At 47.1% G+C, this 24,360-nt stretch overlaps 1 protein-coding gene across 2 annotated transcripts in view; it reads right to left on the reverse strand.

Annotated features, from left to right (window-relative positions):
* Positions 1-24,360, reverse strand: part of EEF2K (eukaryotic elongation factor 2 kinase) — an 83,623-nt gene continuing 59,263 nt past the window's right edge. For both annotated transcript variants that reach the window (XM_054455629.2, XM_054455633.2), the window contains 6 exons: positions 24,209-24,271; positions 22,549-22,683; positions 22,197-22,385; positions 15,221-15,345; positions 8,353-8,531; positions 1-4,852 (listed from right to left, as the gene is read on the reverse strand). In XM_054455629.2, the coding sequence (XP_054311604.1) occupies positions 4,743-4,852; positions 8,353-8,531; positions 15,221-15,345; positions 22,197-22,385; positions 22,549-22,683; positions 24,209-24,271 (801 nt within the window). In that variant the 3' untranslated portion in view covers positions 1-4,742. The remainder of the gene's footprint in view (positions 4,853-8,352; positions 8,532-15,220; positions 15,346-22,196; positions 22,386-22,548; positions 22,684-24,208; positions 24,272-24,360) is intronic.

A 24,360-nucleotide genomic window follows, 5' to 3' on the forward strand; every position in this document is an offset into this window, starting at 1 on the left:
CAGGAAAGAAAGAAAACACTTTATTTGTAAAGAGAAAATGGAACTTAGTACATATGCCAAAATAAATCTATGATGCAGGCCACTTCTCTGGGCCCCATCTTGAGTAGGTTAAAGGGTTACCTTAGAGACTAGAAACACAATTAAGAGGCACAAATCCACACGGAGAATATGCATATTTTGTCTCCTTTCCCCCCAAAACAAGCTGCATATACTTGTGTAAACACTTGTTGATTTGTAAAACATGCCTAGTACTGCAGACAAATGTGTGGGATGAAAGGAAATAAAAGCCATGAAAACAGGGCCAGGTGCAGTGGTTCACGCCTGTAACCCCAATGCTTTGGGAGGCTGAGGTGGGAGGATCACTTGAGGCCAAGGAGTTCAAGACCAGCCTGGGCAACATAGTGAAACTCCGTCTCTGCAAAAAATAATTTTAAAAAATTAGCGTGGCTTGGCACAGTGGCTCATGCCTGTAATCCCAGCACTTTGGGAGGCCGAGGCAGGTGGATCACCTAATGTCAGGGGTTTGAAACCAGCCTGGCCAACATGGTGAAACCCCCATCTCTACTAAAAATACAAACATTAGCTGGGCGTGGTGGCAGGCGCCTGTAGTCCCAGCTACTCGGGAGGCCGAGACAGGGAGAATCGCTTGAACCTGGGAGGCAGAGGTTGCAGTGAGCCAAAACGTGCCATTGCACTTCAACCTGGGCAACAGAGCAAGACTCCATCTCAAAAAAAAAAAAAAAAAAAAAAATTAGCCAGGTGTGATGGTGCACATCTGTAGTTTTAGCTACTTGAGAGGCTGAGGCAGGAGGATCACTGGAGCCCAGGAGGTTGAGCCTGCAATGAGTTATGATCATGCCACTGCACTCCAGCCTGAGTAACAAAGTGAGACATTGTCTTAAAAAATCAAAAGCCACTAAAATAGCAACAAGAGCAGTTTACTTGGCTTGGAGGTCAAAGCTGCATTTGATAAATTCCCAGAGTGTCTTTGGTCAGGGGGAGAACAGATATTCAGGAACACTGGGGTTTGGGAGTTTTTTTTTCTTCTTTCTTCCACCCATAAAGTCATCTGTCCATTCATTTTTTTCTCTTGCCTATAGCAAAACTGAAAGGGCCATTAAACTCCAGTTTAACTTTAGATTTTATTCCCAAGATCCTCTAAATAGCAGCAGCTCTCAAATCCCAGCTCCAGCTTAGTGCCTTGCTAGTAGTGACACTGTGAAAAAAAACCTAGCTGGCAGAACCTTGGTTTCTCCATTTGTGAAATGTAAGTACTGGATGATAATCCTGGCTCTGCCAATTTCCTGGACTTTCATTTGCTTCTTGCACTTGAAGATGGTCTCTGATATCGTCCCAGTTGGGCTGGAACGTCCTGGGGTTTGCGTTTGGTTTTTGGCATGTCCAGCATTTGTGGAAAAAGAAGATGTCCTAACCATCTTCAGAAGGCACAAAACTAGGTATTTTTTTCGTTTTTGGTTTTGAGATAGAGTCTCACTCTGTCGCCCAGGCTGGAGTGCAGTGGCGCAATCTCGGCTCACTGCAACCTCTGCCTGCTGGGTTCAAGCAATTCTCCTGCCTCAGCCTCCCGAGTAGCTGACTTCAGGTGATCTGCCCACCTCAGCCTCCCAAAGTGCTAAGATTACAGGCGTGAGCCACTGCACCCGGCCCAAACTAGGTTTTGAAGGTGGAATAAGTTCTCCTAGCTCAGAAGGATCTCAACCTCTTGCAAGTTACTTTTCACTTTTAAGGGCCCTTAAAGAAGCATTTGCTTAGCTCTATATCCAGGCAATCTCTCCCTCCCCGAAGAGCAACAGACCAGCAACTGACATTAAGGTCACATGGGTGGGTGGGGAGTAGAATTGTGGGGGTGACGGTTCCAGCCAATCCAGACAATGAATCATTAATTGTTTGGAGGAAACAGAGCCTCAAAGGGTGAGTGCACTGCCTAGGGCTGGTTCTCCATCTGTTCACACATTTGTTGAGTCCCTACTCTATGCCAAAGCACTGTGTTTTGGTGCCCTGGGGAGCACAAAATTGAGATAGCTCCTGCCGTCAGGGCTTAATAAAGTAGCTCTCAGTCAAGGGTTAGAGCAAGGGTTGACAAACTACAGCCCAAGAGGGCCACCTGTTTGTGTAAGTAAAGTTTTATTGGAACACCAGCCACGCTCATTCGTGTTCAGGTAGTGTCTGTGGCAGCTTTTACATTACAACAGCAGGGTTGCGCATTTGCAGCAGAGGCCATATGGCCTGCAAAGCCTAAAATCTTCACTTTCTACCCCTTTACAAAACAGTTTGCCAATTCCTGCTAGAGAAGAGATGACATACAACTAAGAACTTAAACGAGCGATCAGGGAACACAAATTATTTACATAATAAAATTTCGGGGGGGGGGGGCTGGCTGAATTTAAACAGCATGAATTACATGAGGCTTGATTACTGTGAAGAGATAAGTCAACTTAAAGTTACTTACATTTAACATACAATTTATATGCACTGGTTTAAAACACACACACACACACACACAAAATGTAACACAAGCCAACTACTGATCTGGTACAGATGACAAAAGGGTGATCAGTTCCAACTTCAAAAGGAAAACTGGCTATGATGAGTCCATATTGAAAAAGTCAGTGTCATCTATGGGTGGTCTAAGGGATTTTTTTCAAGGGTAATTTTACCTGCTTCATTGTTCATTTAAGGGTACACACTGAACTTTGGAACTAACGCTTGCATGGGTTCATGCCTCCAAAGCAGTCAACACTGAAGTGTTGGCTGGGCTCAGTGGCTCCTGCCTGTAACCCAGCACTTTGGGAGACTGAGGTGGGAGGCTCACTTAAACCCAGGAGTTCGAGACCAGCCTGGGCAACACAGTAAGACCCCTATCTCTATTTCAAAAATTATAAAATAATAAAAAGAAAACAATCTCTCTGCATAAGCAACAACAACAAACCCCACTAAGGTGTTGAAGGACCCATTTTAATGAATAGTTAAGAATGGATTGTATGTTATACTCTGCTTTTTTTATGTTTTGACTTTTAAACAAAGAAAAAGAGGCTGCTTTCGCATTTAGGGTTGATCAAAGCAGTCTGTCTTTTTTTTTTTTTTGGTAGAGACAGGGTCTCGCCATGTTTACCCAGGCTGGTCTTGAAGTCCTGAGCTCAAGCAATCTCCCCACCTTGGCCCCCCAAAGTGCTGAGATCACAGGCAGGAGCCACTGCACCTAGCATCTTTGCTATTTGAAACATCAAATGAAATCATACTAATGTGAGAGCTGAATTCCATTGAAAGGAAAAGCTCATTAAACAACAATCACCATTGTCCGGCCCTGGGGAGACTACTGGAATTAATGAGTGTTTATAGTTCTTGCCCTCTCATCCTCAAACATCTTAGATAAAATCCCAAGAGACTGCTGCTGAAAGCGTCCTGCTGTAAATTACAAGAAAATCAGCCCAGCTTCAAGCAGAAAACGCCAAGGACCAGGGCTGGGGAGCAGATTTCACGTAAGAACATCCAGACGCTAAGAAAACACCGAGGAATACTGTATAAGAGACATTGCAGTCACGTTGTGGGAGCTGCCACTGAGATGCAGAGTGCGTGTCTGCTTGGAGAAAAGCCTCCGACATTCCAAGCCACTGTCCTTACGTGTAAAAGCTTTGAGGTGCACCCTCTTCCACACTAGCTGATGTAGGAGTTAGAGGTAGTAAATGTGTGCATACAAAACTCAAAACTGTTTTGAAAAGCCCACCGTAGAAAGCATGCTTAAAAAACGGAATTCGGCTGTACGCCAGAAAATCAGTAGCATTATGGAAGGAAATTAGGAGTTTAAAAAACAGCCAATATGCAGGCCTTTCCCCACAGTAGAAGGGAGCCTGGGTATTGTGCAATCTCACACCCACTGAAAAAATGCCATGCATGCCTCTAAATGCTCTGAGAAAGAATGCTTTGCACTAAGCCACAGCAATACACACCCCGTGACTTAGGAAAGCCAGCGTGCAGTGCTTCATTTCTCATCCCGATGCACAAAACACAGGGCTCCATGGGCCCAACATTTCAGTCCAGCCTGAAAAGACTAGTGAGCAGAGCCCTAAAATTGTCCATTCAAGGCAAAAAGCACTTTCTTATATCTCGTGACAAAAAAAAAAAGAAATAAAAATGAAAATAGAACCACAAAATGGGCAGGCATGGTGGCTCACACCTGTAATCCCAGCACTTTGGGAGGCTGAGGGGGGTGGATCACCTGAGGTTAGGAGTTCGAGACCAGCCTGGCCAACATGGTGAAACCCCATCTCTACTAAAAATGCAAAAATTAGCTGAGTGTGGTGGTGTGCGCCAGTAATCCCAGGTACTTGGGAGGCTGAGGCAGTAGAATCGCTTGAACCCAGGAGGCGGAGGTTGCAGTGAGCTGAGATCATGTCATTGCACTCCAGCCTGGGTGACAGAGCAAGACTCTGTCTCAAAAACAAAAAAACAGAAAAACACAAAACGGTATGTTGGTTCATTAGGCTGCTTCTTCAAGCCCCACTTCCCCAAAATATTGCCCTAAGAGACAGCTATAGAGTCTCTGCTGGTAGCTGCCAAGTAGCAAAGACATTTTTCAAGAGTCAAAAAATGAAATATAAAATTTGATTTACAACACACTAAAAATGCTTCCCCTCCCCAAACTAAATAAGTTGTTGTTGTTGTTGTTTTAATCTTTCCTCCTAGCCTGTTTGCTTGGGACTAGCCGGCAGTGATTTTCCTGGTTACTCCTCCATCTGGGCCCAGGCCTCTTCAGCCTTTTGGTAGTACTGGTTGGCCAGCCGGCCCTTCATGGCTTCCATCGCTGCCTCTGCTGCCTGGGTATACAAGTCCCCTGAAAGACAGCAAAGGGGGGCAAAAAGAGGTGAACCATCTGTTGTTTTTGCCAGCCCAGTGTCCCCCATCACCCTTCCCAGAAGAACACCCTGAGGTTTCCTTAGGAACTCAAACTACTCCGTGTGCCCTCTCCCTCCAGGTGTTCCGGGCGGGGCTCTAAAGGTGGGCCTGTGATAAAATCTGGCCAATCATAGCACTCCTCCCATCCCCCACCAAGCCACAGTGATTGGTCCAGATTTAGTCACGGCCAATCAGAGTAAGCCATCTAAACAACTACTGGTGGTTTGGGGTATGTAGATGATTGAGTTTGAGCCAATGAAAATCAGGCTGAGAACTAATTTGAGCCAATGAGAATCAGGGTGAGAACTTTTGCAGAACTAAGTGGGGATGTGCAAAAGCGGAAGAAATAACGAGTTATAAACAGCTTCATGTCAGCTAGGTCAGGTTTTACCAAGTGAATTTGTGCAAAACATACAAATATACTTTGGGTTTTTGGAGCTTTTTGGATTTAGAAATTTAAAATAAAAGATTATAGATTTGCATCATCATTCTTTTTTTTTTTTTTTTTTGAGATGGAGTCTCACTCTGTCACCCAGGCTGGAGTCCAGTGGGATCTCAGCTCACTGTCACCACTGCCTCTGGGGTTCAAGTGATTCTCCTGCCTCAGCCTCCTGAGTAGCTGGGATTACAGGCACCTGCCACCACGCCTGGCTAATTTTTGTATTTTTAGTAGGGATGGGGTTTCACCATGTTGCCCAGCCTGGTCTCGATCTCCTGACCTCAGGTGATCCGCCTGCCTCGGCCTCCCAAAGTGCTGGGATTACAGGCGTGAGCCACTGCGCAGCCTAGATTTGCATTATTCTTTGTTAATTTTTAAAATATAACTTAAAACTTCTAAAACTTAGCCTCATCCTATACCTGTGAAATTAGGAACTTAGTATGTTTATTATATGTTAGGGACTGAATGCTGTGTCCGCACTGGGCTCCCCATCCACAAATTCATATGTTGAACTCTTCATTCACGATGTAACTGCACTGCATTTGGAGACACACAGTCTGTGTCTTAGTTCATTTTATGTTGCTATGACAAAATTCCACAGACTAGATAATTTATAATGAAAAGAAATTTATTTGGCTCACAGTTCTAGAGTCTGAGAAGTCCAAGAGCATAGCACCAACATCTGGCACAGGCCTTGGTGCTGTATCATCCCATGCCAGAAGGCAAAGAGCAAGAGAGGTAGAAAGCAAGCGAGCAAGAGGGGGCCAAATTTGCTTTTATAACAAAGCTACTTTTGTGATGACTGACCAATTTGCATGATAACAACATTAATCACCTCTTAACAGTCCCACCTCTTGACACCTTCACAATGGTGATTACAGTTCAACATGAGACTTGGAGGGGACGTTCATACTCTAGCAGCCAGTGAGGAGGTGATAAAGCTTAAATGAGGTCATAAGGGTGGGGCCCTAATCACACAGAGCTCATGCCCTTTTAGGAAGCAAAAGAGACAGCAGAGTTCTCTTGCTGTCTCCCCACTTGCATCCAGGAGAAAGGTCACGTGAGGACACAGTGAGAAAGCTGTTTTCTACAAGCCAGAAACCAAACTGGCCAGCACCTTGATCTTGGAATTCCCAGCCTCCAGAACTGGCAGAAATGATTTTTTTTGTTGTTTTTTGAGACAGGGTCTCACTCTGTTGCCCAGGCTGAAGTGTGGTGGTATGATCATGGCTCACTGCGTGTGCCACCACACTCAGTTAATTAAAACAATTTCTTTTGTAGAGGTGAGGTTTACCTATGTTGCCCAGGCTGGTCTTGAACTCCTAGACTCAAGTGATCCTCCCATCTTGGCCTCCCAAAGTGCTGGGATTATAGGCATGAGCCACTGTGCCCAATAATTTTTGTAGTTTAAACCACCCACTCTATAGTATTTTGTTTTGGCAGCCCAAAACATTATGTAACAGAAAAAAATATATATAGCTTGTCTATCAACTGATGAATGGATAAAGAAAGGCTGTATATCCACACAATGGAGTATTATGTAGTAATAAGAAAGAATGAAGTACTGATAACATGCTTCAACACAGATGAATCTTGAAAAAGTTATGCTAAATGAAAGAAGCAGATACAAAAAGCCACAAACTGTATACTCCCAGTTATATAAAATCTCCAGAATAGGCAAATCTATAGGGACAAAAAGTATAGTGGTTGCTAGGTTGGGGAAGGACTGCTAACTGGTACGGGATTTCTTTTTGGGGTGATGGAAATGTTCTGGAATTACATAGCGGTGATGATTGTACAACATTATGACTATACTAAAACCCACTAGGGCCAGGTGCAGTGGCTCACATCTGTAATCCAAAGACTTTGGGAAGCCAAGGCAGGGGATTGCTTGAGGCTAGGAGTTCAAGACCAGCCTGGGCAACATAGCAAGACTCTGTCACTACAAAACACTTTTAAAAATTGGCTGGGTGTGGAAGCAAGTGCCTGTAGTCCCAGCTGCTTGGGAGGCTGAGGCAGGAGAATTGATTGAGCATAGGAATTCCAGGCTGGAATGAGCTATGACTGTGACACTGCACTCCAGCCTGAGTGACACAGTGAGATTCTATTTCAAAGAGAAAAGAAAGAAAGAAAAGGAAAGGAGGCCAGGCATGGTGGCTCACACATATAATCCCAGCACTTTGGGAGGCTGAGGCGGGCAGATCACCCAAGGTCAGGAGTTCAAGACCAGTCTGGCCAACATGGTGAAACCCCATCTCTACTAAAAATAGAAAAATTAGCTGGGTGTGTGCCTGTAGTCTCAGCTATGCAGGAGACTGAGGCACGAGAATTACCTGAATCTGGGAGGCGAAGGTTGCAGGGAGCAGAGATGGCCCACTCCAGCCTGGGCTACAAGAGTGAAACTCTGGGCCAGGTGTGGTGGCTCACACCTGTAATCCAGCACTTTGGGAGGCTGAGGTGGGCCGATCACTTGAGGTCAGGGGTTCGAGACCAGCCTGGCCAACATGGCGAAACCCTGTCTCTACTAAAAATACAAAAATCAGCTGTGCATGGTGGCACACCTGTAATCCCAGCTACTCAGGAGGCTGAGGCAGGAGAATCGCTGGAACTCGGGAGGTGGAGGCTGCAGTGGGCCGAGATTATGCCGTTGCACTCCAGTCTGGACGATAGAGCGAGACTCCGTCTCAAAAAAAAAAAAAAAGAAAAGAAAAGGAAAGGAAAACCCGCCTACTAAACTCTAAACTATATACTTTAAGATGGTGAATTTTGTTATGAAAATCTCAATTCAGTTTTTAAAATTGCAAAAACCCCCTATAAAGCCGTAATATATAACCATTAAAATAACAATGTTCATCTTCATACTAGCTCCATAAATTCCCCTCCCTGGAGGAGAAGATTCAGCCTGTCATCTTGTCATAAATAACCCCCAGTGGAATGTAAATTAGGTCCCTCCCTGCCTGGCCCTGGCGCAGCCCAGGGGCAGGTCTGCCAGGCCCTACCTGATCTCTGCGGGTCCTTCTCCAGCCCGTAGCCTCCTGTGAACAGCATCTCGGCCTCCCTGGCCAGCATTGCGTACCGGGGCTCGTCCTGCATTCCATCGTACTCACCGCCTTCATCACAGTCCGTCATCTCCAGGGCAGTGTTGTACCAGTGCAGGGCCTCTAGCCAGTCTTGGCACCTTGCCAGGAGATACAGAGGGAAAGGTGGAGGTTACCATCGCAACAGGGCGGTGGGAGGAGGGCCTTCCAGCAGGAGGGGTGAGTCAGGGTTCCCAGCAGGGCCACCACCTATGGTTCACGACCTATCTTGCCCAAGGCCAATACATCTATGAGGCACCTTCATACTGTGATATTCATTCATCCATTCATTCACTCATTCATTCATTCATTTTTGAGACAGAGTCTTGCTCTGTCACCTAGGCTGGAGTGCAGTGGTGCAATCTCGGCCCACTGCAGCCTCCGCCTCTCAAGTTCAAGCAATTCTCCTGTCTCAGCCTCCTGAGTAGCTGGGATTACAGGTGCATGCCACCATGCCCAGCTAATTTTTTGTATTTTTAGTAAAGACGGCATTTCACCATGTTGGCCAGGCTGGTCTCGAACTCCTAACCTCGAGTGATCCACCCGCCTCGGCCTCCCAAAGTGCTGGGATTACAGGCATGAGCCATTGTGCTCGGCCAATATTTATTAAGAGAGCAGCTGACCAGCCCAGGCAACGTAGAGAGACCCTGTCTCTATAAAAAAACAAAAACAAACAAAAAAAAAACAGTGACTATAGTCAAAAATAATGTAATTGTATATTTTAAAATAACCAAAAGAGTATAAATAGATCGTTTATACCACAATGAATAAATGCTTGAGGTGATGGATATCCCATTTATCCTGATGTGATTATTACACATTCCATGCCCATATCAAAATAGCTCATGTAACCCATATACACGCTTACTATGTACCCACAAAAATTAAAAAGTACAATAAACACACAAAAAGCTTGGTGTGGTGATGGACACCTGTAGTCCCAGCTACTCCAGAGGCTGAGGTGGGAGGATAGCTTGAGCCCAGGAGTTAGAGGCTGCAGTGAGCTATGATCATGCCACTGCACTCCAGCCTGGGCTGGACCCTGTGTTTAAAAAAAAAAAAAAAGAGCAATCAAGTTGCTTTCCTTAATAAAATCAGTATATTACAACAATTTTCCCATAGATGAAAGTAAAGGGCAGCTTAGCTAGGACACCCCCTTGAGGAAGGGGCCCATTTTTATAGTCTGCACAGAGGCAGCCATAAGCTAGCATTAGCAATGACTGAGTGTCCTAGCTAAGCTGCCCTCTGACTTGTAGAGAAGCGGATTGGGGGCGGGGTCCTCTTCAGAGGCCTCTAGAGCCATCTGCACTAATGGCAATCACTGTATGCTCTGCTGTGCCGGCCAGCTGTGAATTTTGTTATGCAAAATTGCCTCCAGCGCAATGCAGAACTCACCCCAGAATAGCTGAGTCTCCTCTTCCAGCTCTGTCCCTTGACCCTCAACTCCTCCTACTGCAGCCCATGTATGGCCAGACCAGCCAGGGCACACACAGGTTCCAGCCAAACCCACGCACCACAGAATACACAGCAAACAGGGCAGAAGGCTCTTTTTCTTTGGGTGTAATCCGTGTGAGTAACTATGTATAGTACATTAGGAAAGAGCAAATACAGCAACACAGATAAGCAGGCCTGTAGGTCTCGTGAAACATTCCAGGAGCAATAGGTCTGATGACTTGCTGTCCCTGCCTTGCTGCCATGGTGCCCTCTGAGGCCCTGTCTGACAGGCGCTGCCCTCCAAGACGGTCTCCTGTTCATCTACCTTTGCACCAGGCTCACCGGCTGCCGTCCATTCCCCAAACATGCCTGCTCCTGCCTGCTCTGTGGCCCTTGCACCCACCGGTCCCTCACCTTGGAAGATTCTTCCTCCAACTCTTTCTGCACCTGGCTCCTTGCTCTGGTTGGAACGTGTGGCCCCTCCAAAACCCATGTTGAGATTTGCTTGCCATTGTGAGGTATTAGGAGGTGGGATCTTTGAGAGGTGATTGGGCTTTGATGGTTCTGCCCTCATGAATGGATTTCTGCCATTACGAGGAAAGTGGATTTGTTATAAAAGGGCGAGGCCGGGCGTGGTGGCTCAAGCCTGTAATCCCAGCACTTTGGGAGGCTGAGGCAAGAGAATTGCTTGAACCTGGGAGGCGGAGGTTGCAGTGAGCCAAGATTGCGCCACTGCACTCCAGCCTGGGCAACAAGAGTGAAACTCCGTCTCAAAAAAAAAAAAAAAAAAAAAAAAAAAGGGCGAGTTCAGCCCCCTTTTGCTCTCTCTTTTTTCTTTTCTTGAGATAGGGTTTCACTCTGTTGCCTAGGCAGGAGTGCAGTGGCACAATCATAGCTCACTGCAGCTTCAAAGTCCTGGGCTCCAGCAATCCTCCCATTTTAACCTCCTGAGTAGCTGGGATGACAGGGGCATGTCACCACGCCCGGCTAATTTTTAAAATTTTTTTATAGAGACACACTCTTACCAGGTTGCCCAAGCTGGGCTTGAACTCCTGGACTCAAGTGATTTTCCTGCCTCAGCCCCCCAAAGTGCTGGGATTACAGGCATAAGCCACTGTGCTTGACCTGCTCTCCCTCTTTCTTTCCCTTCTGCCATGTGATGACACAGCAAGAAGGCCCTTGCAAGATGCCGGCATATTGATATTAGACTTCCCAGCCTCCAGAACTAAGAGCCAGCAAATTTCTGTTCATGAGAAATTCCCCAGCCTCAGGTATTGTTACCAGCACAGAACAGGCTAAGACACTCATCATCCCTCCAATCTCAGCTCACATATCACCTCTTTAGAGATTCTGCCCCCAAACACTGTTTCTTACAACAACTACCAAAATCTTTAATTCTCCTTATTCACTTGTTTATCATGGTGTCCCCTGACTAGAATGTAAGCCCCATGAAGGCAGGAGACCCTTGTCTGTTTTGCTGTATTTATCCACTGCATTCCCAGGGTCTGGCAAACAGCATTGTCTCAATAAATGTCTAGCAAATGAAAAAATGCAAGCAAGTGGCTGTCTGGGATGGTGCTCAAGAAATAACCTTGACTTTATTTTATCTTATTAAAAAATGGCCAGATATGGCTCATGCCTGTGATCCCAGCACTTTGGGAGGCCTAGGTTGGAGGATCTCTTGAGCCCAGGAGTTTGAGACCAGCCTGGGCAACATGGCAAAACCCCAGCTCTACAAAAAATACAAGTTAGTTGGGTATGGTGGTGCGTGCCTGTGGTCCCAGCTACTCGAGAGGCTGAGGTGGGAGGATAGCCTGAGCCTGAGAGGTTGAGACTACAGTGAGCTATGATTACACCATCGCACTCTAGCCTGGGTGACAGAGCAAGACCGTGTCTCAAATAAATAAATAGATAAATAAATAAAAGTTAAATTTAAAAAATGGACCATTTGAAAATTATTGGTGACATGCTCAACAAACTTTTTGTTTTTGTTTTTGTTTTTAAGATGGTGTTTCATGCTTGTTGCCCAGGCTGGAGTGGAATGATGTGATCTTGGCTCACTGCAACCTCCGCCTCCTGGGTTTAAGTGATTCTTCTCCCTCAACCTCCCAAGTAGCTGAAGTAGCTGGGATTACAGGCACCTGCCATCACACCCAGCTAATTTTGTATTTTTAGTAGAGACGGGGTTTCAGAGTGTTGCTCAGGCTGGTCTCAATCTCTTGACCTCGTGATCCACCCGCCTCAGCCTCCCAAAGTGTTAGGATTACCGGCATGAGCCACCATGCTGGGCTGGGTTTTAACACTGACTAGGAGACACTAGACTAGATTATTTCTCTCTTTTCTGCTCTGACCTTCCCTGGTCTTAAGGGCAAAGCAAAATTGGTGTGAAAACATTATATGGGAAAGGCCTAATCGCTGAGCCCTGCCCACCCCAACCCAATGCTATCCCATTGGCAAGGGCGTCCATCCTTCCTTGGCGTTTCCAGCACCTTCTCCTTCCCCTATTGGATGGTTAACTTCTGGGGCCTGAATCCCTTAAATGCAAATTTGGGCCTGCACAGAGCCCTGCCTTACCCATAGCTGGCCCTTAATTAATGTTCTTTGCATGGGAGCGGTTGGAACTGCTTTGAATGAGGAAGAAGAATAAGGAAATGACTAGAGCAGAAGCAATAAAGAATTATTTTTTATAGATTTAACTAAATAAATATTAAAAACCAGTGTGTCCCCAAACCCAGTGAACAATGGTCATTATGTGGCAACCTGTGCCCTCCCTCTATCTATGGTAGACATATCTGAAAAAAATAAGTCTTTTAAAGTGAAATGTGGCCAGGTACAGCGGCTCACACTTGTAATACCGGCACTTTGGGAGGCTGAGGTAGGAGGACTGCTTGAGGCCAGGAGTTTGAGACCAGCCTGGGCATCATAGCAAGCCCTTGTCTCTACAAAAAATTATAAAAATTAGCCAGGTAGGGTGGCACATGTCTATGGTCCCAGCTACTCAGGAGGCTTAAGCAGGAGAATCACTTGAGCCCAGAAGGTCAAAGCTGCAGTTAGCTATGATCACACCACTGCACTCCAGCCTGGGTGACAGACCCTGTCTCAAAAATAAATAAATAAATAGATAAAAAATAGGCCAGGCATGGTGGCTCACATCTGTAATCCCAGCACTTTGGGAGGCCGAGGCAGGCGGGATTACCCGAGGTCAGGAGTTCGAGACAAGCCTAGCCAACATGGTGAAACCCTGTCTCTATTAAAAATACAAAAATTAGCTGGGTATCGTGATGCATATCTGTAGTCCCAGCTACTGGGGAGGGTGAGGCAGGAGAATTGCTTGAACCTGGGAGGTGGAGATTGCAGTGAGCCGAGATTGCACCATTGCACTCCAGGCTGGGAGACAGAGAAAGACTCTGTCTCAAAAATAAAATAAAAAGGCCGGGAGCGGTGGCTCAGGTCTGTAATCCCAGCACTTTGGGAGGCAGAGGCAGGTAGATTGCCTGAGGTTAGCAGTTTGAGACCAGCCTGGCCAACATGGTGAAATCTTGTCTCTATTTAAAATATAAAAATTAGACCGGTACAGTGGCAGGCACCTGTAATACCAGCTACTTGGGAGGCTGAGGCAGGAGAATCACTTGAACCCAGGAGGTGGAGGTTGCAGTGAGCTGAGATTGAGCCAGTGCATTCAAGCCTGTTCGACAGAGTGAGAGTCCATCTCAAAAATAAATAAATGAATAACTAAAAAATAAAAATAAAAAATAAAGAGAAAAGTATACCAAAGGGTTAATAGCCTTAATATATAAAGAACTTTTACAAATCAATAAAAACCTACCACCTCAAATAGAAATAAAAGGTAGACAAAGGCCAGGAAGAGAAAGCACAGATGCAAATACTTGGTGCCCAGCTCCAGGCCCCACCCCATGCATGATGTGCTTCCCCAGTGCACTCAGTGGGCACCGTATGTATACACTGACATTTGACCTAATACAATCATGTCAGTCTTTTTTGTTTACCTCTCCTCCATGCCAGTAGACAGTACATCAGAGGAGGGGTGAGAAGATGTAAGTTGGCTCTGCCACTTGCTAAATATTTGACCCTGGGCAAGCCCCTTTACATCTCAGAACTAGTTTAGTCACCCATAAAATGGAGCCAAAATACCTGCCCTAGTCAGGCGTGGTGGCTCACACCTGTAATCCCACTGGGAGGCTGAGGAGGGAAGGCTGCTTGAGCCCAGGAGTTAGAGACCAGTCTGAACAACATAGTGAGACCCTATCTCTACAAAAATTTAGAAATTTAGCTGGGTGTGGTCGTAAATGCCTGTAGTCCCAGCTACTCAGGAGGCTGAGGCGGGAGGACTACTTGAGCCCAGGAGTAGAGGCTGCAGTGAGCTATGATGGCACCACTGTCCTCCAGCCTGGGTGACAGAGCGAGACCCTGTTTCTAAAATATAATAATAAGTAGGAAAAGTCAATTTAAATCACCCATAATCCTAACTAGGGATACCCACTCTGACCTGGATGCTGCATATTCTTTCAGATTTTTTTCTCAGGCAAATCATTACCTATACTGGTTAGAGTGGCTGCCTCGTATCACATGACTTTTATCTTTTTTTTTTTTTTTTTTTTTTTTGAGAGGGAGTCTTGCTCTGTCCCCCAGGCTGGAGTGCAGTGACTCGATCTTGGCTCACCGCCATCTCTGCCTCGCGCGTTCAAGCGATTCTCCTGCCTCAGCCTCCTGAGTAGCTGGGATTACAGGTGTGTGCCACCAGGCCGGCTTTTTTTTTTTTTTTTTTTTGTATTTTTAGTAGAGATGGGGTTTCACCATGTTGGTCAGGCTGGTCTTGAAATCCTGACCTCGTGATCCGCCCTCCTCGGCCTCCCAAAGTGCTAGGATTACAGGCGTGAGCCACCATGCCTGGCCCTAACTTTTATATTTTTAGTAGAGACAGGGTTTCGCCATGTTGGCAATCCTGGTCTTGAACTCCTGACCTGAAGTGATCTGCCCGCCTTGGCCTCCCAAAGTACTGGGATTACAGGCATGAGCCACCGCGCCCGGCCATACCACGTGCTTCATGTGCCAGGCGCTGCGAGAGTTACAGTCATCATCTCATTTACCCTTCATGGGACAACCCCAGGATACAGGTGCTATAATTACTCCCAGTTTACAATATGGGAGGTAAACTGAGTGAAGAAACATGGGAGTGAAGAAACTGAGGCCAGGGAGGTAAAATAAGTTGCCCATGGTTGCTGGACTGGTCATGGGGCAGCCAAGACTGGAACCCAGGCCTGTGCTGATACCGAGGGCAAGCGCCCACCTGCAGCCCAGGTTCCTACCAGCTCCTCCTGGGTGACAGCTGCAGTACCTGTCTGGGCTGAGGTTCTGGCCAGTGTCAAAAGCTCGCGCCACTAGGATCATGGACTGCCTGTCGCCAGCTTCAGCGGCCTTCAGTAAGTAATCAAATCCTTTGGTTTTGTTCTCTTCTGTCTCCTGTTGATACAAACCAAAGGAGGAGAAAGAAGAGTGAATGAGGCTTACACTCGAGGGCTGCCAAGATCTCACTACTCAATCTTCACCCTGTTTTTTGAGAGCTCTGGGTTGGGAGGCTATAGAAGTAAGATAGGAGGGGGCATTTGACTCCAGAGGCTTGGCTCAGACACTGGAACAAATCAAGGACAAGCCAAAACAGGGATGGGGTGGGGAAACAGCTTTTCATAAGACACGCCCACCAGTGCACCATGTCAGTTTACCATTGTCAGGGCAACACTTGAGAGTTACTGCCTGTTTCTATGGCTATGGCCCCACAACCTAGAAGTTACTACCCTTTCCCTAGACATTTCTTAATAAACCGCCTCTTAATATGCATGCAATTAAAAGTAGGTATAAATCTGACTGCAGAACTGCCCTAAGCTGCTAATCTCAGCACACTGCCTGTGGGGCAGCCCCGCTCCGTAGAAGCAGTCATGGAGCTGTACCACTGCCTAAGCTATAACACTGCCACTTCAATAAAGCTGTTTTCTTCTACATTTGGCTCACCCTTGAATTCTTTTCTGGGTGAGGCAAAAAACCCTCCTGGGCTAAGCTCCAGTGTGGGGGCCTGCCTGCCCTGCATCAGAAGTACACATCACAGCTGGGCTGGGTGGCTCATGCCTGTAATCCCAGCACTTTGGGAGGTCAAGGCAGGTGGATCATCTGAGGTCAGCAGTTCGAGGTCAGCAGTTTGAGACCAGCCTGGCCAACATGGTGAAGCCCCGTCTCTACTAAAAATACAAAAATTAGCCAGGCGTGGTGATGCATGCCTGTAATTTCAGCTACTCAGGAGGCTGAGGCACGAGAATTGCTTGAATCTAGGAGGCGGAGGTTGCAGTGAACCAAGATCGAGCCACTGCACTGCAGCCTGGGTGACAGACTCCGTCTCAAAAAAAAAAAAAAAAAAGAAAGTACACATCCATAGTTTTTAGTATATTCACAGAACTGTATGGCCATCACCAGTCAATTTCAGAATACTTTCACCAATCCAAAAAGAAATCTCATGCCGCTTAACTGTCAATCTCCCTCTACCCCTACTCTCCTCATTCTGCTCAGCACTAGGCATCCATTAGTCTACTTTCTGTCTCTATGGATTGCCTATTCTGGATCTGGACATTTCATAATAATAGTCACACAATATGTGGTCCTTTGCGACTCTTTTCACTTAGCACAGTGCTTTCACGGTCCATCTGTGTTGTAGCGCATATCAATATTTCATTCCTTTTTATGATCAAATAATAGTCCATTGTATGGATGTATCACATTTCGTTTATCCATTCATCCACTGACAGACATTTGGGTTGCTTTCCATTTTTTGGCTATTATGAATAATGCTGCTATGAAGATTTGTGTACAAGTTTTTGTGTGAAAGTGTGTTTTTATTCTTTTGGGTTTATAGCTATGAGTGAAACTGCTGGGTCACATATAACTTACCTGGTAGTAAGCAGACAATGCTGCAAATCAGGGTTTGATTTACTGTTTTTTTGATTGTAAGAAAAGGGTGGAAAACATGAACATTGCAGATGAAACTAACAAGTGGGTCATGCCTGTAGCTATTCTATTGTGACGAGTACAGCAAATTGAAGAAATATCCTTCCAGTATTTAAAACTACCATCTGATTCAGGAAGGAGGTCGCTCACATCAGAGGCAAATGAAGTTCCAGTTCTAACACAGGTCTTTGTTAATTTCACTTTCATCTCATTTATGTCAGAACTACACTTCTCCATCAATTGCAACCATAGGTTGGCTATGGGTATAAGAGTTTGCAAAAATCAGTGCAAGTATTGTGTGAGAGTTGATGATATGAAATTTACTTTTCATTGTTATTTGTAAACCGTATACCACATATTATTTTTTCTTGTTTTTTTTTTTTTGAGATAGGGTCTTGATCTTTTGCCCAGGCTGGAGTGCAGTGGCTCCATCATAGCTCACGGAAGCCTCAAACTCCTGTAGTGTATGGTTTTTATCCTCCCGCCTCACTCTCCCAAGTAGCTGGGACTACAGGCAGGTGCCACCACGCCAGGCTAATTTGTTTTTTTGGGGGATGGGGGGGTTTGTAGAGATGGAGTTTTCCAATGTTGCCCAGGTTGGTCTGAAACTCCCGGACTCAAGCAATCCTCCTGCCTTGGCCTCCAAAAGTGCTGGGGTTACAGGTGTGAGCCACCATGCCCAGCCTACGTATTCTTTAAATTAGCAAAATTTAATGTATTTACATATATATGGGCACACATTTCCTTCCCACCTCCAAGAGTCAATTGTTAAATGTTCCCCAGCACACCACTGGCTGAATGAGCATAGAGATTCGAGAGAAAGGCCAGGTGTGGTGGCTCACATCTGTAATCCCAGCACTTTGGGAGGCCGAGGTGGGCAGATCACTTGAGGTCAGTAGTTCGAGACCAGCCTGGCCCACATGGTGAAATCCCATCTCTACTAAAAATACAAAAATTAGCCAGGCGTGGTGGCGCACATCTGTAATCCCAGCTACTTGGGTGGCTGAGGCAGGAGAATCGTTTGAACCTGGGAGGCGGAGGTTGCAGTGAGCCAAGTTTGTGCCACTGCACTCCAGCCTGGGCAACAGAGCGAGAGCCCGTCTCAAAAAAAAAAAAAAAAAAAATATATATATATATATATACACACACACACACACATATATACGTATATATACACACATACATATACGTATATACATACACATATATACGTATATATATATACACATATATATACGTATATATATATATATAGAGAGAGAGAGAGAGAGAGATTATAGAGAGAGACAAAAAAGTGAAAAATCCTCTCTTCCAACCAAACCTCCTCCTCACCAAAAACTGCAGTGGGCGACCCCCTGCCCACATGTCAAATGATGTAATCTGACTGAACCATAAGAAACTGCCAATATTCTACTATTTATGACCTTCCAAAATAGCAGTTTCATGAGGTTCCACCCATTAAGCAGAAGGCCAGTCACTACAGCAATTTTTGTGATATCAAAAGAATACAGCCAACCCAAATGTCCACCAATAGTGCACAAGTATGCCCCACACATATAACAGAACATTATGCAGCTGTCAAAAAGAATCGGGGAGCTGGCTGGGCCTGGTGGCTTATACCTGTAATCCCAGCACTTTGGGAGGCTGAGGAAGGCAGATCACTTGAGGTCAAAAATTTGAGAACAACATGGCGAAACCCCATCTCCATTAAACATACAAAAATTAGGCCGGGCATGGTGGCTCACACCTGTAATCCCAGCACTTTGGGAGGCCGAGGTGGGTGGATCACATGAGGTCAGGAGTTCGAGACCAGCCTGGCCAACATGGTAAAACCCCGTCTCAACTAAAAAAAAAAAAAAAGAAAAATTAGCCAGGCGTGGTGGCAGGTGCCTGTAAAACCAGCTACTCAGGGAACCAAGGCAGGAGAATTGCTTGAACCAAGGAAGCAGAGGTTGCAGTGAGCCAAGACCATGCCATCACACACCAGCCTGGAGGACAGGAGCGAGACTTCATCTCAAAAAAAAAAAGTAGCCGGGTTTGGTGGCAGGCACCTGTAATCCCAGCTACTCGGGAGACTTAGGCAGGAGAATTGCTTGAACCGGGTGGTGGAGGTTGCAGTGAGCTGAGATTGTACCACTGCTCTCCAGCCTGGGTGACAGAGCGAGATTCTGTCTCAAATTAAAAAAAAAAAAAAAAAAAAAAAAAAAGAATCAGGACACTATCTCTATACCACTGAGGTAAAATGTCTACAGGACACTGTCAAGTGAAAAACACTAGGTTCAGGAGTATGTGTGTAGGATGCTAACTTTGGAGGAAAAAGCAGGGTGAAAACAGGAGCCTATTTCATATTTGCATATGGAAACTGTGTACGGGGCTGAACAATATCCTCCCAATATTCACGTCCATTCAGAATGTGATCTGATTTGGAAATAGGGTCCTTGAAGATATAATTAATTATACTGGCTGGGCACTGTGGCTCACGCCTGTAATCCCAGCATTTTGGGAGGCCAAGACAGGTGAATCGATCATCTGAGGCCAAGAGTTCAAGACCAGCCTGGCCAACATGGTGAAACTCCATCTCCACTAAAAATACAAAAATTAGCCAGGTGTGGTGGCAAGCGCCTGTACTCCCAGCTACTCAGGAGACTGAGGCAGGAGAATTGCTTGAACCTGGGAGGTGGAGGTTGCAGTGAGCAGAGATCCCGCCAGTACACTCCAGCCTGGATGACAGAGCAAGACTCAAAAAAAAAAAAATAGTTATATTAAGATGAGGTCACGCTGGATGTTAGGTGGGCCCTAAATCCTATATGACTGCTGTCTTTATAAGAGCAGAAGAAACAGGGAGACAGGGACACAAGGGAAAGATGGAGACAGAGATTTCAGTGAGCCAAGCCAAGGAACGCTGAAGATTGCCAGCAACCCCCAGAAGCCAGAAGAAACAAGGAAGGATTCTCCCCTCGAGCCTTCAGAGGAAGGCATGGCTCTACTGACGACTTGATTTCTGGACTTCTAGCTTCCAAAACTGTGAGAGAACAAATTTCTGTTGTTATAAGCCAACTGGTTTGTGGAATTTCTTAAGGAAGTCCTAGGAAGTGAATATACTCTGGAATTACATATAAGTAACTAATAATGATGGCCACCTGTTATTCAGAGACTGAGAGGACGTGGGGAAGGTAGGAGGGAGATTTTTCACTGTAAAGCTTTTTTTTTTTTTTTTTTTTTTTTTTGAGATGGAGTCTTGCTCTGTTGCCCAGGCTGGAGTGCAGTGGCGTGATCTCTGCTCACTGCAACCTCCGTCTCCCAGGTTCAAGTGATTCTCCTGCCTCAGCCTCCCAAGTAGCTGGGATTACAGGCGCATGCCACCACACCTGGCTAATTTGTTATATTTTTGGTAGAGATAAGGTTTTGCCATGTTGGACAGGCTAGTTGTGAACTCCTAACCTGAGGTGATCCACCCGCCTCCACCTCCCAAAGTGCTGGGATTACAGGTGTGAGCCACTGCACCCAGCCTAAGCCTTTTATATTTAAAAAATAAAAATTAAAAAAAAAAAACTTCTTTGGTCAGGCATGGTGGCTCAGGCCTATAGACTGAGCTACTCAGGAGGCTGAGGCAGGAGGATCGCTTGAACCCAGGAGGTCGAAGCTACAGTGAGCTACAGTCATGCCAGTGTGCTCCAACTTGGGTGACAGAGTGAGACCCTGTCTCTAAAATAAATAAATAGTCCAGCATGGTGGCTCACACCTGTAATCCCAGCACTTTGAGAGGCTGAGGTGGGCAGATCACCTGAGGTCAGGAGTTCCAGATCAGTCTGGCCAACATGGTGAAACTCTGTCTCTACTAAAAATTAGCTGGGTGCGGTGGCAGGCACCTGTAATCCCAGCTACTCGGGAGGCTAAGGCAGAAGAATTGCTTGAACCTAGGATGTGGAGGTTGCATTGAGCCGAGATCGCACCACTACACTCCAGCCTGGGCAACAAAGCGAGACTCTGTCTCAAAAAAAAACAAAAACAAAACAATAAATAAATAAGTTTTTAATCACATGAATGTAATTACCGATTCAGAAAGCTAAATAAATAAAGGACTTTGGAGTATCTTCCTACCCTCGAGTCTGAGATCCATTCACCCACTGGGCCACAGCCAAACCAACCCGTCAAGGAGAGCTGATGTCCTGCACCTGCGCTGAGCCTAGGCCACCTGTCCATGCACAACCTTGGCCCACGTGATGGGGAGGATGGGAACAGTTGGGAGGATGTGCCCACCAAGGGCTTCTCAACTTCTCCTGGGAAAAGATCACTTTGCCTGGGCCTTGCCAGATCCCATTCATTTAATCCTTTCCTCCCTCTGCTCACGGACCAGGGACAGAAGGAGGAGCAGGCCCCTACACAATTTCCCTGCACATCCACACCCTGCTGCTTCAGCTCCAGTTCTGCCTCAGCTCCTGCACCTCTAGCTACACGGGTGCACCTTGTCTCTCACCTCTGGGCCTAAGCACATGCTGTTCCTTCTACCCAAGCTGCTCACCTCTCCCACTTGGCCTGGCTCACCCCCTTTGGGTCTTCACGTCTAAAGCAGATATCCCTCCCACTTTTTTTTTTTTTTTGGAGACAGGATCTCACTCTGTCGCTCAGGCTGGAGTGCAGTAGTGCGATCTCAGCTCACTACAACCTCTGTCTCCCAGGTTCAAGAGATTCTCCCACCTCAGCCTCCCGAGTAGGTGGGATTACAGGTGTGTGCCAGCACGTCTGGCTAACTTTTGTATTTTTTTGGTAGAGGCGGGGTTTCGCCATGTCGGCCAGGCTGGTCTCGATCTCCTGGCCTCATGTGATCCACCCGCCTCAGCCTCCCAAAGTGCTGAGATTACAGGTGTAAGCCACCGCTCTGGCCTGAGGTAGGTATCCCTTTAACAGTTCATTCCACGAATCTGTACCAAGCATCTACTCAGTGCCAGGCCCCAGCCACTAGGGATACACACAGAACTGATGAGCAGGAAGCCTGCACCAACCCCTCCAGGCCCCAGTTACAGCCCTTCCTCACGTGTTTCCACTGGTGTCTTCTGCTTCCCCCAACACACCACGTCGTTATTGCCTGGAAACGTGACTCACCTTGCCCTCCCTCTCCAAAGACAGAGGTCGATTCTGCCAGTTTCAACTAACTTGGAGGGGCCTGCCCCCAAACTAGTGCCCGGGACATTTCTGTGGCATGCATAAACCTCAGGATAGAACGCAGGTGAATGCATGGCTTCCAGGATGGGAGGCAGGTGAACGACAGGGTGACCAAGTCCCACCCCCCACCTGCAGCTGGGTCCCCGCCACCTGCTCACCTTGAGAGAGACATCAGCTAGGATGTGATGGGGCAACTGCGAGTACATGAGTCCCAGGCCCACGATGGCCTCCAGCTCGCCCAGGTTGGCTGCGTGCTCCAGGTGGAAGACAGCCGACTCCCGGTCCCACTCCTCGCCCTTCTCGCAGAAGCGCCCACCCTCGTGGTAGCGCACCATGGCCAGATGGACCTGCCACACAGACTACGGTGTCGGCCTGGCTGTCTGGCGGGCTGAAGCCACACCCAAGACCGCCCAGCCAGCCTGCGGGAGGAAGTGATTAGCAGAGGAGAGGCTGGAGCCGGGGGGCTCCAGGTTAGTGCAGACAGGGCTCCAAAATGGGCATCGCCGATACCTTCCCCAAAATGGACTTCCCGATTTTCTTTTCGAGGTCCAGAGCATTAAGCCTTTGCACTTCCAGGGCCACGGCCGAAGCCCTCGGCAGGTGGAGGCGGGAGGAGTTGAGGAGATTCCACTTCTCTACACATACCTGAAGGGAAAGAACCGGCCAGAGAAGCGAGGGGCTGGGGGTGGACGCAGCATCACAGCTGTCAGCAGCCCCTCCTACAAAGGAGCCTGGCTGGAGGGAGATGGGGAGTGAACCCTCACGATGTCAAAGTTTACTGGCAAAACATGGCTCCAATTTTTTTTTTTTTTTTTTTTTTTGAGACAGAGTCTCACTCTATCGCCCAGGTTGGAGTGCAATGGCACAATCTTGGCTCGCTGCAACCTCCACCTCCCAGGTTCAAGCGATTCTTCTGCCTCAGCTTCCCAAGTAGCTGGGACGACAAGTGCGCGCCACCATGCCCGGCTAATATGGCTCCAATTTTAATCATCCAAATTCCATCAGCTCATGCGTTCAAGAGCCAGTGGAACAGATTTCGGCAGCTCAAGGAAGCGTTTCCCTGTCATTTACCAATCTGGATTTGGTTGGGGGTGGGGGTCTGACTCTAAACCACCTCCCTTCGCCAGCTCCCCATATAAGGCACCAGAAGACTCCCACTTCAGACCTTCCAGCAAATCCCCTTGCTTTCCTCTGCAAGTCATCACAACGACATGAGCAACATCAGCAGGTTGCTTTAGGAAATGGGTTTAAAAAACACATCATTTCTCCTGGCCAAAGATGCCCTGTCCAAAGGCTCTTGTAGGATACAGCCAGGCAGCTGTGTGTGTGCACGTGTGCATGCTAAACATCTTGCAATGCACAGGGCAGCCCCCTCAACAAGGAACGATTCAGCCCAGAATGCCAGTAGTGCCTCGCTTGAGCAACAACCCTGTTTCATACCTAACTGAGAAGATCCTAATCTGGCTACAAAATACCACAGGGTAAATAATCAGTGTTCTGGGAGATGCCAGAGTCATGCCTATGGCGGAGGCCAGGGAAGGCTCCTGGACGAGAGGCCCCTGGGATCCAGGCTTGGAGAGCAGGTAGGATTTGAAGAGAGATGACAGAGGGAGAGAAAGGACTTTGCAGGTAGGAGAGAGACTTGCCTTAGCAAAGGCTCCAAAGGTGGGCGGTACAAAGCGTGTGAGGGAATCACTTAGAGGGGTGGGTGGGGCACAGAGCTGGTCTTTCCCAGACTTGCTGATGCTTGTTAGACATACAAGCGAGGGTAACCTGGGGAAAGCTGCTTAAAAGCCCAGTTTTCTCATACATAAAATGGGGATGAGAGTGACATTAGCCTATCTCTCTGGGTGGTTGCAAGAAGGAAATTGATTACTGCAAAGCGCCTTCATGGCAGGCACTTAAGACAGGAGCTGTCCCTGTTGTGATTTCCCCTCCAGGATGGGGCTGAGCTGCTCTTCTCTAATCCTCCCTACAAATCCCCCAGCATCCTGCCCTGCAGAGGTTCAAAGGGCATTTGCCCAGGAGATTTGCTGCTTTGCAAAATCTTCCTTTAGCACATGTGCAAGACAGATGGGCAGGCAGCAGAGATATGAGACAGGAGAAACTGCAACAGAGCCTGGAGGAGACAGGGGAGAGGCGGAGACAAGGGTGCCTCGGGGCTCATTACCCGTCCGGAGCTGCCCAGGCTGTCTTCGTCGGACTCGTACTTCCGATTACCGTATGAGTGGCCCTGAACGGAGGAAGAAATTACAGTGATCCAAAGCGCAAGGCTTCTTCCCAGGAACCTCTCCTGAGAGCTGGTCCAGCCCTCCTTCCTGG

Source organism: Pongo pygmaeus, chromosome 18 (assembly GCF_028885625.2).
Source record: "Pongo pygmaeus isolate AG05252 chromosome 18, NHGRI_mPonPyg2-v2.0_pri, whole genome shotgun sequence".
NCBI lineage: Eukaryota > Metazoa > Chordata > Mammalia > Primates > Hominidae > Pongo > Pongo pygmaeus.